This window comes from Delphinus delphis, chromosome 1, assembly GCF_949987515.2.
Source record: "Delphinus delphis chromosome 1, mDelDel1.2, whole genome shotgun sequence".
Taxonomy (NCBI): Eukaryota; Metazoa; Chordata; class Mammalia; order Artiodactyla; family Delphinidae; genus Delphinus; species Delphinus delphis.
In genome coordinates, this window is record NC_082683.1 from 53062898 (window position 1) to 53075796 (window position 12899).

The 12899-nt window shown below is 33.9% G+C and overlaps 1 protein-coding gene across 3 annotated transcripts in view; it reads right to left on the bottom strand.

The window, feature by feature from the left end:
• DOCK7 (dedicator of cytokinesis 7) overlaps window positions 1-12899 on the bottom strand; it is a 214816-nt gene that overhangs the window by 146724 nt on the left and 55193 nt on the right. For all 3 annotated transcript variants that reach the window (XM_060023043.2, XM_060023034.2, XM_060023049.2), the window contains exons 11-14: window positions 12499-12664; window positions 8019-8161; window positions 3837-3930; window positions 2993-3155 (exon numbers count right to left, since the gene is read on the bottom strand). In XM_060023043.2, the coding sequence (XP_059879026.1) occupies window positions 2993-3155; window positions 3837-3930; window positions 8019-8161; window positions 12499-12664 (566 nt within the window). The remainder of the gene's footprint in view (window positions 1-2992; window positions 3156-3836; window positions 3931-8018; window positions 8162-12498; window positions 12665-12899) is intronic.

Genomic DNA, 12899 nt, shown 5'->3' on the forward strand with positions numbered 1-12899 from the left:
AAGTTGTGTAACGATTGGGTAAATGTAATGTAATAAAGCCAATGATAATAATAATCACTAACTTCTATCAAGCATATAATATGTGCAGGTACTTTCCTACACCCTAATCCAGGAAGATACTAAAGGCTCTCAGTATAATGAGTAAACCAAGAAAGAAAAAAACATATAGGAGATAAGAACTCCATTGCAAAAGAAATGCAAACAGAATTTCTAGGAAAACGGTGAATAGGCTCTAAGATGACAACTGTACAGTAAGGCTAGTGAGCCTAGAAAACTTCCCCTGCTATACTAACTTATAATTTAGTTGCAAAGGGACCAAGGAAGGTGCAAGAAAGGAAATAATTGATAATATGAAGCTTTACAGAGCTGACAAGTATATTTTTTTTCTGGATTTATGCAAGTATATGTATTTTTTTAAGGAGGAGATATCAGGGTTAAATCTTGAAAAAGAATCAAGAAATAGCAGCATGAACATGCTATTTAGAAACAAAGAGTAAAATACCAAAAGAAGGATCAAAAAGAGTTACTAGTGAGTGACAATAAAGATTAGACATCAGCATAGGGAAAAGTTGGTAGGAATAAGATGAAGGACCTCTGTTTTTAATTTTAAGCCTTATGGAACTATGTGAACTTTAAGTATATTCATATAATTTGTTTAAAAAATATAAATATGTAAATAAATAACAAAGGTAAGTAGGAAAATGAAAGGAAAGACCCCTCATAGTCCCCAGTTCCATTTTCCCTGTCTCTGAAATAATCCAAGCAGAGGAAAGACAGATAAACACAAGTTAGGAATGTTCTAGATGAGATTCCTGTACTAGATAAGAGAGAGAGTTGATAACCTCTGAATTGTTCAATACAAACCTTGGATCACTTCTTTATTCCATGTCCTTTTAAATAGTTATATATATAATTTATAGGAGAATACTTATATTACCTGTTTCTTTTGAAAAAGCAGTATATATTTTCTTCAGCCTATCTTCCAGGAATTTTACTCACACTATGTGCCAATCACGTGTAATGCTTTGCGCTCTGTACCCTCACAAGAGAAGACAGGTATTATCATCTCACATTTTATTAATAAAACTGAGTGCCAATAAATTGGTAACTTAAAACAAGTTACTTAAACAATAAACAGTGGAGTCAGAAGTCACACCCATATCTGCATGACTCTAAATTCCATTCATACCACTGTGCAATGTCTTATTTCTTAACTCACTGAGTAAGTATTTACTGTGTGCTCTCCATGTGCTTGTACACTATTCTATATGCTGGAGATAAAGTGGTAAACAAAACAGACAAGTCCCTGCCCTTTACAGTAATTACATTCTAATGAGAAAGACAAAAAATGACCATATAACTACATATTACAGTGCCAGATAATGATAAATACAAGGAAGGTTAAAAAGCTAGAGTAGGGAAGCAGCAGATCTTTTTAGTTAGGGTGACGAGAATGTCCTGTAAGCAGATACATGTCTGAATAAGGAATCAAGTCATGTGACTATCTGGGGAAAAACATAATAGGCAAAGAGAAGAAAAAAAAATCAAAAAATCTTAGGCAGAATTTTGTTTGTTCAAGGATGAACAAAAAGGCCACTGAGGCTAAAATGAGCAAGACAGAGATTAGTAAGATATGACGTTAGAGAAAGGCAGAAGCCAGATCATACAGTCTTATAGACTACAGTAAAAAAATTCATTCTTGTTCTGCTTATAATAGAAGCCACTGGAGGGCTTTAGGCAGTGGAATAAATGATCTGATTTATATCTTTTAAAAATCTCTCTGACTACAACGCTGAGAATTGACTGAGGCAGGGGTAGAAATAAGATCAAATTTTAAAAGGTACACAAAATTCGAGATCAGCGGCTGTCCAATATTCTAGCCTCTAGGCCCATCTGACTATTGAGCATTTGAAATGTGGCTCATCTGAACTGAGATGTGCTTTAAGTGTAAAATACGCACCAGACTTTGAAGATTTTTAGTAGGAGTGGAAGAAAAGTAAAAGAATTTTTTACATTTATTACATGTTAAAATACTATTTTAGATATATTGGGTTGAATAACATGATTAATTTCACTTGTTTCTATTTTTTTTAATGTAGCAACTATAAAATTTTACATTACAAATGTGGTTCCCATTATATTTCTATTTGACAGTGCTGATCTGGATGGTAACTTGACTAGAATTTTAAAGGTGGAGGAGGTACAAAGTATTGGATTTGGGATTCATTTTGAAGCAGAGCCTACAAAACTTCGTGGAGGAGTAAATGTGAGGAATAACAAAAGGAGAGAAATCATTTTGATTCCAAAACTTTTGGCCTCAGGAACTGGGTAAACGGTGGTGAAATACATTAAGATGGGGAAGTCTAGGCAGAAACTTATGTCTGAGCGGCCCTGTTGGGTATCCCAATAGACATGTCAAGTCATGGTCTCAGCATTCACAAATAAAGGGAGCTTCATTCATAAAGAGTATATCTAAATGGTACCCCTGGAGTTATCCAGGTTCAGCCTAAAAGCCTATCCAATAACCTTGTGTCAAGTATTCTCTGAGTAATGTAGAATCACCAAATATTGTTTATTGTTAGAACATAGTGCAGGCACATACATATGATTGATGTGTAATGCTAGATTCTGCTAATAAGAACACATGAGGAAATACAGTAACTAGGAGTTCAAATGTTTTAACCTAACAACCCACAATTCAAATGCTAGCTCCAACACAGTAAAGTATAACCTCTTTATCCCTCAGTTTACTCACTTCTAAAATGAAGGTAATACCTACCTCAAGCTATGAACATTAAATAAGATAATGTATGTAAGGTAACTAACATTATACCTCTTGCACAGCAATAGCTTAATACATTACAGCTATTAATAAAATCATGAAGAAATGGAATAACAAAGCTACAAAAGATTTTTGAAGAGTTTCACTCTCTATTAATATTAGAATATATAGTATCTTATTTCAGAATTCTCCAAAATTAAAATGTGCTACCTGTAAGTAGTGTTTGGAACATAGACATCCCTTGCAGGAAACTCCAAAATTTCTCTGGTAGGTCTAACTCTACTGTCAGGGTAAAGCTTCACTTGAAGCAGCTCTGGTGTTAGGCAATAATGGGGATTTTCAGGTGCAGGAGAAATGTCTATCTTCAGCTGAGCTGCATATAAAAATACATCATAAAAACAATGTAAACATAATAAATAACAACTTCACACTAAAAGTATTTTTGGAAGGATTTAGATCCTATTTTTGCAAGAAGTCTGGGAAGAAACCAAAATTGCTATCATCTCAGACCTCTAAATTATTTTGTCTTATCAAGTCTCAAACTTACAAATTACTAATACAGACATAAAGACATAAAATAATAAATGCTTACTGAATGAATGAATGGAAAGGAAGAAGAGGGCGAAAAAGAAGAAAAAAACCAGAGGGATCTAGTATAGAAACAAGCCAACATTTTGAAGATTAAATGATTTACTTTAAATTTGGTAGATTTCAAAATAGTTTTACTCTGGAATGGTTTGCTCTGATCATAATATGAATCTACTTCTGAACATCTACCATTACATGTATTTTTTTCCCTCTAGAAAATAATTTTAAGCCACAATATTATTCATCATTCTCATTTCCGTACTCAAATTATAAAAGGTACTGAATCCTGCATCCAAACTGTTAGACTACATGAGAGCAGAATAATGAAATGAAGAAGGCTGACAGGTATTGAGCACAGAAACACATATGGGCTAGATAACTGAAAAAAGGAATAGATAATTATAAAAAATACAATTATTAATGATGATAATAGTTGTCATCACATTTATACAAAATCTTAAAATACCTGTAATAGGTCTTAGTCGCCGTAAAACAGAAGATGGCCTTCTCATATCAGCAAGGAATTTGTACAGATCTTCATCACTTAAGCGATCTCCTTCCTGATTTTAAAAATAGAGGAAAAAGTATTAGATTTTAACAATACAGTACATTGAAAATAAGTTTATATTGCCTATTAATAATCCTGCCCTTCTTCCTTCATTTCAGTCTGAATGAAAAGTAAAATTAAATTAATATAATTATGATTAAAAATAAATATGCTAACCTATTTTCTTCCTTCTTGCTTTCAAATTGTATTAAGAGCTATAATATTCTATCTATTTTTAAATTTTATAGATTTATTTACAGCCCATTATCTGTGTTTATAAGGGGTTACAGGGCACTCTAAAATATAGAAAAAATGATGCAAGTTAGAGGGAGATAAAGAGAAGAAAACAAGAATATAGACAGAAAACAGACATATATATGTACGTGTGTGTTTGTATATATATATATATATATATATATATATATATATGACACTCATAAATTTGTTACACTTGAATTTTCATTTGTCTTTTCAACTTTATATCACCAAATTTCTTAAATGCAAAATATAGAGCATTGGCTACATTTGAAAAAGAAAAGAAAGAAGTAACAACAAAAAACTACTCTCAAAAAAAACAAGACAACTATCCTGATAATAAGACCAGAAATAAAACTCTAAAAAGACCTCAATCAATGGGGAAAAGAGACAAAAAAACCGAACCATGTCCAATTAACAAAGAATTCTCAATTTAAAGTAATATTTTTTCTTACAGTTGAAATAGGTAGAGATTGATTTTATTCTTTTATTCAAAAGTCTTTACATTTTATTAATCCAAACCTCCTGCATTTGACATCTTATTATTTTTAATGCATAATTCATATACTGTCTTTTTATCCTATTTGGTAATAAACATATTTAAGCCTCCTTTATCACTGTGAGCTCACCTTGAGCCAGATCTCATTTGCTCACAATTGTATTCTAAACAGGATACAGAACTGATCTTCTTTTATGCCATTATTTTAAAAAGTGATTTTTATTTTCTAAGTAGTTGGAGATTTTTGTCAATACTTTTATAAATGGTTTTTAGTTTTACTGAGTTATAGTTAGAGAATCTGACTTCAAGAAGATTTTTTCAGTGACCTAAATATACAATTAATTATTGTAAATGTTCCATCAGTTACTAAAAGAGCATATTCTCTCCTTTTGAGTACAGAAATGAATACAGATTTTCAAATGGTCCTTATTTAGAATACATTCAGATTATCTCAAGATTCAATTATTTCTGTCTACTTCACTTGTTAAACTGATTATATCAATGGCCTCCATTCTTTACTCCCTGTCTGTTTCCATGCCTTTTGTTGGGTGGGACACAATTCTTTCCCCTGGGCTTGGCCACGAGACTTGTTCTAATCAGTAAGCAAACATGATACAGAGACTTGAAAAGCATTTGCATAAGTAAGCTTGCCCCCTCTCTGGAACTTCTGTCACTTGCTATAACAACATGACCAAGCTGGCCTGCTAGAGTATAAGAGTGGAAGCTGAGACACATGGAAATGGTCTGAATCATTTCAGTTTTCCCAGCAGAAGTCAGTCTAGATCAGTTGACCCTAGTCAATAGCCAAACATGTGAATAAGCCTAGCTGACACTCACCCCTCCACACTGCATGTACTGCTATGTACTCCTGAAGCAACAGATAACTTCTATACATGTCAACAAATAGAACAAATGTCCTTAAAACTAATGTATGGATTTAATTTTTGTTTTTAAATCTCTATGTATTTCCAAGAATTTTGGCCTGACACATTTCAAATCTGTACATAAACACTCCTGATTACTATATCTCAATCGCGGACAGTAATCTCTCATTAAAAAAAAAAAAAAACTTGGGGACTTCCCTGGTGGTCCAGTGGTTAAGAATCCACCTTCCAATGCAGGGGACAAGGGTTCAATCCCTAGTTGGGGAACTAGGATCCCACATGCCATGGGGCAACTAGGTCCGGATACCGCAACTACTGAGCCTACACATTCTAGAGCTCGTGCGCCACAACTAGAGAGAAGTTCGCACCGCCACAAAGAGCCTGTGCATCACAACGAAAGATTCTGCATGCTGCAAGGAAGATCCGCATGCCACAACTAAGACCCGGCACAGCCAAACAAACAAACAAACAAATAAATAAGTAAATAAATAACCTGCCTTCTGTATCTCATTTAGGAGAAATTGTACCTTGAATTCTACTTTATTAAAATTTTAATCTCTGCTTTTTACTTAATATGCACTTGCCTGATGCATAATATCCTAGCTATTTAAAAATACTTATAAAAATCATATATGTTAATAGTTAAAAAATTATGGAACTGTACAAAAGTCAAGTGTAAATGCTTTCCATTGCTCCATATTTCCAGCAATCATCCTTTTTTAAGTTTTCACAATCACTTTGTTCCAGTTTCCAGTTACCAGTCTCCAACAGTGTTTAGTACATGATGAATGCTCAAAAAATATTTGTTGAGGGCTTCCCTGGTGGCACAGTGGTTGGGAGTCCGCCTGCCGATGCAGGGGACATGGGTTCGTGCCCCGGTCCAGGAAGATCCCACATGCCACGGAGCGGCTAGGCCCGTGAGCCATGGCCGCTGACTCTGCGCGTCCGGAGCCTGTGCTCCGCAACGGGAGAGGCCACAACAGTGAGAGGCCCGCTTACCGCAAAAAAAAAAAAAAAAAAAAATTTGTTGAATGAACGGGTGGGTGGATGGATGACTTATTGATTCAAGTTTATAATACTAGTTCAATAATAAAACATGCTGAAGAAAAAAAAAGCTGTGGAAATAGTGGCAGAAGTGATATACCAGCTGAAGATGAAGAGAGAGAGAGAAATGTTACAGCTACAAGGTTGTGTCACTGTAACAAGTAAATCTACTGCCCTGTTTCCATAGCTAAATGTGGCCTATCACCTCATCCAAGTAACACTGTGGCCTTTTCTAGATTCTTTCTTGCAGTATTATCCATAACAAAAAGACCCTTACCACTTCAGACCCTTCTCACCTGCTTTATTTTCCATTTGAGTCTCTCAGAGCAGCTGTCTGTAAATGCTTCTGATATATAACTGTAGCATTACACTAGACAGCTAGCTGTCAAATCATAACATATCCTGCCCTAAACACCTTGCTCTCTCAAGTTATAAGGTGTCACTAGGCCAGGATTTTCTCCTCTTGTTTAGAATAACACCACAGAAGGAGGAATTCTGAGGCAATACTTAGCATTTTCCTTTAATCTGATCCAAAATACATGCATAGTACCCTTCTCCAGTTTATCACACTAACACAAATTTTTTTCCATCCTTAAAATGTTCTGGTCCTCTGGTTACTTTAGACAGACTTTCAAAATTTTCTGATCCTGATTCAGAGCATAAAATTCATTTTACATCAAAATTCAGTAGCACATACACCATGTATGCACATATAGACAGGTATGCACGCACACAAAAATTGGAGGGAAAAAAGCCTACTGAAGCAATATTTAACTTCACTAAGTGCAATGCACTATTATTTTTCTATTCTACTGGTTTGTTTGGTTTTTTTAAGCTGGGTGTTATCTACTAAATTTCCATCACTATTATTGGATCATGACCAGCACTTGAAAACTACTGATTTGACTCAAGTACAGGAAATATACTTGCAAAGAACAAAGTATCTTTGATCAGGAACTTTTTGGACCTATAAACTCACCTATAAAAATAATTTTAGCACAAAAATGCACTACTAGTGCCTGAAATTTCTATTCTATATACCATGAATGTGGTATGTTAGGTCAAAAACAACTTGAGTGGGGAAGACAGATGTAACCATACACCTGCTCTAAGAAAATCCATAAAATACCAACGCTTAAGAAAAGTTAATATATTAAAATTAAGAAATAGGATACAGATGTGGATGATTGATTTGGAAGCATTACTAATCAATGCCAACATTTAAATAAATATAATGATGAAAAAACAGCTATAATATTATTTTTTCTTATATTTTTTATTCTTAATTTTTTTAACTTGTTAAAATCACAATCAATTACTACATGTACATGTAATGCATGGAAAATTATGATTTTTCTGAAATCACAAGAAATTTAAGTACGAATAGCCCCCTAGAATTCCTCCATGACAGAACAATACCTGCTTAAAAAAATTTGTCACTGTGAGAGTAGCAGGTCGAAAGCTGGTCAAGTTACAAGAATCATCTCCACTTGTTGTCCTTTCAAGTGATCTTCTGCCAACCAGACTAGAATTCCTCCTCTCTGACCAAGACCCCTTTCGTTCTACCAAGGAAAAAAAGTAATATATTCATTTCCATAATATTTAAAATGTGTTTTAAAGCAGTCTTCCAAACACAGGAAAATATCCACTAAAGTTGAAAATTATCCCCTCAGCAATACTGATTACAGTAGAAGAATTTCACTTCTGGGGAGATCTGTAAGGAAGCATTAAACCTAAATCTTTGGGTTCTCTTTAAAAACTTCTCCAGTGTAAAATAAGTCTCTACCACACAAAGATGATGCATATAACCCAATATGAGCTATGAAGAACAGCTATAGAGGAGCTATGTATTTACTAGGAAACAGGCACACAATGCAAATTTTGGTCACCATATAATGGCCCCTCAGTCTTAGCACTTGAGTTTGAAAAAGAATTTAAGATAACTTGCATTCACAGTCCTTGCAAGATAACCCTGTAATTCAAAACCAATAGAGCAACTATGTTGTAGAAAACAAACAAAACTATAAACAAGCTAGACCTAACAGGCATCTATAGAATACACCACTAAGCAAAAGCAGAATACACATTCTTCTCAAGCACACACAGGAAATTCTCCAAGACAAACTATATAATAAGCTATAGAACAAAATACAATAAATTCAAAGGGATTCAAATCATATAAAATATGTTTTCCAAGAACAATTGAATTAAGCTATAAATCAATAACAGAAGAAAATTTGAGAAATTCATAAGCATGTGGAAGTTAAACAGCACACTTCTGAATAACCAATGGATCAAAGAGGTAACAAGGGAAATTTTAAAACATTTAAGATATAGGAAAATGCAAAATCCCCAAACATATGATATATCACTAAAGAAGTTCTCAGAGGGAAATTTATAGCTGTGAATGTTTATATTACAAAAAAAGAAAGCTCTCAAATCAGTAACTTAAGCTTACATCTTAAGAAACCAGAAAAAGAAGAGAAAACTAAACCCAAAGCAAGCATTAGAAAGGATACCAAGGGAATGTAAATTGATACAGTCACTATGGAGAACAGTATGGAGGTTCCTTGAAAAACTGAAAATAGAATTACCATATGACCCAGCAATCCCACTACTGGGCATATAGCCTGAGAAAACCATAATTCAAAAAGAGTCATGTACCAAAATGTTCACTGCAGCTCTATTTACAATTGCCAGGACACAGAAGCAACTTAAGTGTCCATCGACAGATGAATGGATAAAGAAGATGTGGCACATATATATAATGGAATATTACTCAGCCATAAAAAGAAATGAAATTGAGTTATTTGTAGTGAGGTGGATGGACCTAGAGACTGTCATACAAAGTGAAGTAAGTCAGAAAGAGAAAAATAAATACTGTATGCTAACACATATATATGGAATCTAAAACAAAACAAAACAAAAAAAATGGTTCTGAAGAACCTAGGGGCAGGACAGGAATAAAGACACAGACTTAGAGAATGGACTTGAGGACACAAGGAGGGGGAAGGGTAAGCTGGGACGAAGTGAGAGAGTGGCATGGACATATATACACTACCAAATGTAAAACAGATAGCTAGTGGGAAGCAGCTGCATAGCACAGGGAGATTAGCTCGGTGCTTTGTGTCCACCTAGAGGGGTGGGATAGGGAGGGTGGGAGGGAGATGCAAGAGGGAGGAGATATGGGGATATACAGCTGATTCATTTTGTTATACAGCAGAAACTAACACACCACTGTAAAGCAATACTCCAGTAAAGATGTTAAAAAAAAAAGAAAGAATACCAAAAAAGACAACAGCTAAGTGGAAATAAATGAAATAGAAACTAGGAAAACAATAGAAAAATAATCAATGAAACCAAAAACTGATTCTTCAAAAAGATAAAATTTTTAAAACTTTAGTTAAACTAATGAAGAAAAAAATACATAGACAGGGGACTTCCCTGGTGGTGCAGTGGTTAAGAATCCACCTGCCAATACAGGGGATACGGGTTCAAGCCCTCGTCCAGGAAGATCCCATATGCCGCGGAGCAACTAAGCCCATGCGTCACAACTACTGAGCCTGCATGCCACAACCACTGAAGCCTGCGTGCCTAGAGCCTGTGCTCCACAACAAAAGAAGTCACCACAATGACAAGCCCGCACACTGCAACAAAGAGTAGCCCCTGCTTGCCACAACTACAGAAAGCCCTTGCACAGCAACAAAGACCCCATGCAGCCAAAAATAAATAAATTTATTAAAAAACAAATACATAGACAGGACTCAAATTACTAACATCATCACTACAGCAGACCTTAGAGAGAAAAAGGATTATACTACAATACTATGAATAACTGTAAGTCAACAGTTAGATAACAATTAGATAATTTAGATGAAATGAACACATTTCTAGAAAGATACACAGTACTGAAACTGACACAAGATGAGAGAGAAAATATGAATAGATGTATAACAAGAGATATAATTAGTAATGAAAATACTTACCACAAAGAAAAGACCAAGCCAAGGTGGCTTCACTAGTGAATTCTTCCAAACTTTCAATGAAAAATTAATACTAATTGTTTACAAATTCTTCCAAAAACCAGAAGGAAAAAATCACAACTCATTTTCAATGAGGCCAGTATTACCCTGATACCAATACCAGACAGAGATATTACAAGGAAGAAAAACTACAGACCAACATCCCTTAGGAATATAGAAGCAAAAATACTAAACAAAATACTAGGAAACAGACTAACAACACATAAAAAAAAGATTATATACCATGACCAAGTGAGACTTCTCCCAGAAGTGTAAGATTAGTTTAACATCCAAAACCAATCAATTAATGCAATACAGCATACTAAAAGACTACAGGGCAAAAAACCATACAAATCATCTCAATAAACTCAAAGAATGCATTTTACAAAATTCAATATCCTTCCATGACAAAACCACTCAAAAAGTTAGGAATAGAAGGGAACTTCCTCAAACTACTACATTACATCTATGAAAAACCTATAGCAAACATCATACTTGATAGTGAAAGACTAAATGCCTTCCCTCTAAGGTCAGGAACAAGATGAGGATATCCACTCTTGCCATTTTTTTTAATACTGTACAGGAGGTTCTAGTCAAGATAATTAGAAAAGAAAAATAAATAAAGACATCCAGATGGGGAAAAAAAAAGTAAACCTATTTTCATTTGCAGATGACATGATCTTATACATGGAAAATCCTAAAGAATCCAGAAAAGAAAAAAAAAATTAGAATTAATAAACACATTCAAAAAGGTTTCAAAGTACGAGATCAATATTCAGAAGCCAATTGTATTTCTATCACTAAAAATGAACATTAGGAAAATGAAATTAAGAAAACAATCCATTTAAAATAAGCATCAAAAACCAATAAAATACTGTGATGCACATTTAACAAGAGAGGGGCAAGACTTGTACACTGAAAACTACAAAAGATTGTTTAAATAAATTTTTAAGATCTAAATAAATGGAAAAACATTCCACGGATTGGAAGACTTAATATTGTTATGAGGGCAACACTCCACAAATTGATCTACCAAGTCAATGTAATTCCTATCAAAATTCCAGCTGCCTTTGTGCAGAAATTATCACCTAACCCTAAACTTCTTATGAAAATGCAAGAGCTCAAAATAGTCAAAATAATCTTGAAAAAAATTGGAGGACCCACTATTCCCAATTTCAAAACTTACTGCAAAGCTAAAATAATAAAGATAGTATAGTACTAGCATAAGCATATATATCAATGGAACAGAACTGAGTCCAGAAATAAAACCATATATCGACGGTCAATTGATTTTCAACAAGAGTGCCAAGACCATTCAATAGGGAAAGAATAGCCTTTTCAACAAATTGTGTTGGGACAACTAGATATCTACATAAAAAGAATGAAGTTGGACCCTTACCTCTTACCGTGTACAAAAATTAACTCAAAATGGACTATATAGCCAGATGTAACAACATGTATGAACCTTTCAAACATTATGCTAAGTGAAAGAAGCTACTCACAAAAGATTACACATTATATAATTCTATTAATATGAAATGTCCGGCATAGACAAATCCATACAGACTAAATAAATTACAGTTTGGTTAGGTTTGGGGACTTGAGGAGAAGCGTGACCACTAAGGAGTATGAAAGTTCTAAAATTAGATTGTGGTGACATTCACTGAACCTTACGAATATAACAAAAAACATTGAATTATACATCTTAAATGGGCAAACTGTACGTATGTGAATTACATCTCAATAAACCCGTTAAAGGAAAAAAGAAAACCCTTTTAATGTCTCACTACATTGCAAAGCTTACAAATAAAACAAGACTATATAAGAAAAAGAAAAGAATTATACATGTAGAAATATTTTATATAAAACATTCTCACCTCCAGTGCTTATTTCTACCTCTGTAGAATCTCTTTCCAAACTCCCAGCACTGCTAACAATATTCATTAAATGGATTGCAGTCCAAGCAAAAGGCATGCGATACTTCCCAAGTCTTTGGCAAAACTGATCAGCTTGACTTTTCAGCTTCTCCAATTTTTCCTTATTCTGCAAAACAAAACTTTATACATTATATGATTACGTTCAAAGAAATGAATTAAAGGCTATTTCATAATATATAAAGGAAAATATAAAGGTTAAGAATTCTCGATTCTCAGCAAAGATGGAAAAACAATCTGTACCTTTCAGAGATCAATTAACAGTATATTATCTTTACTAAGCAACCTCAACCAGTTTTACAAATGTATGTGAAAGTCTTTAAAATTTCTGTTTGTGATGATCT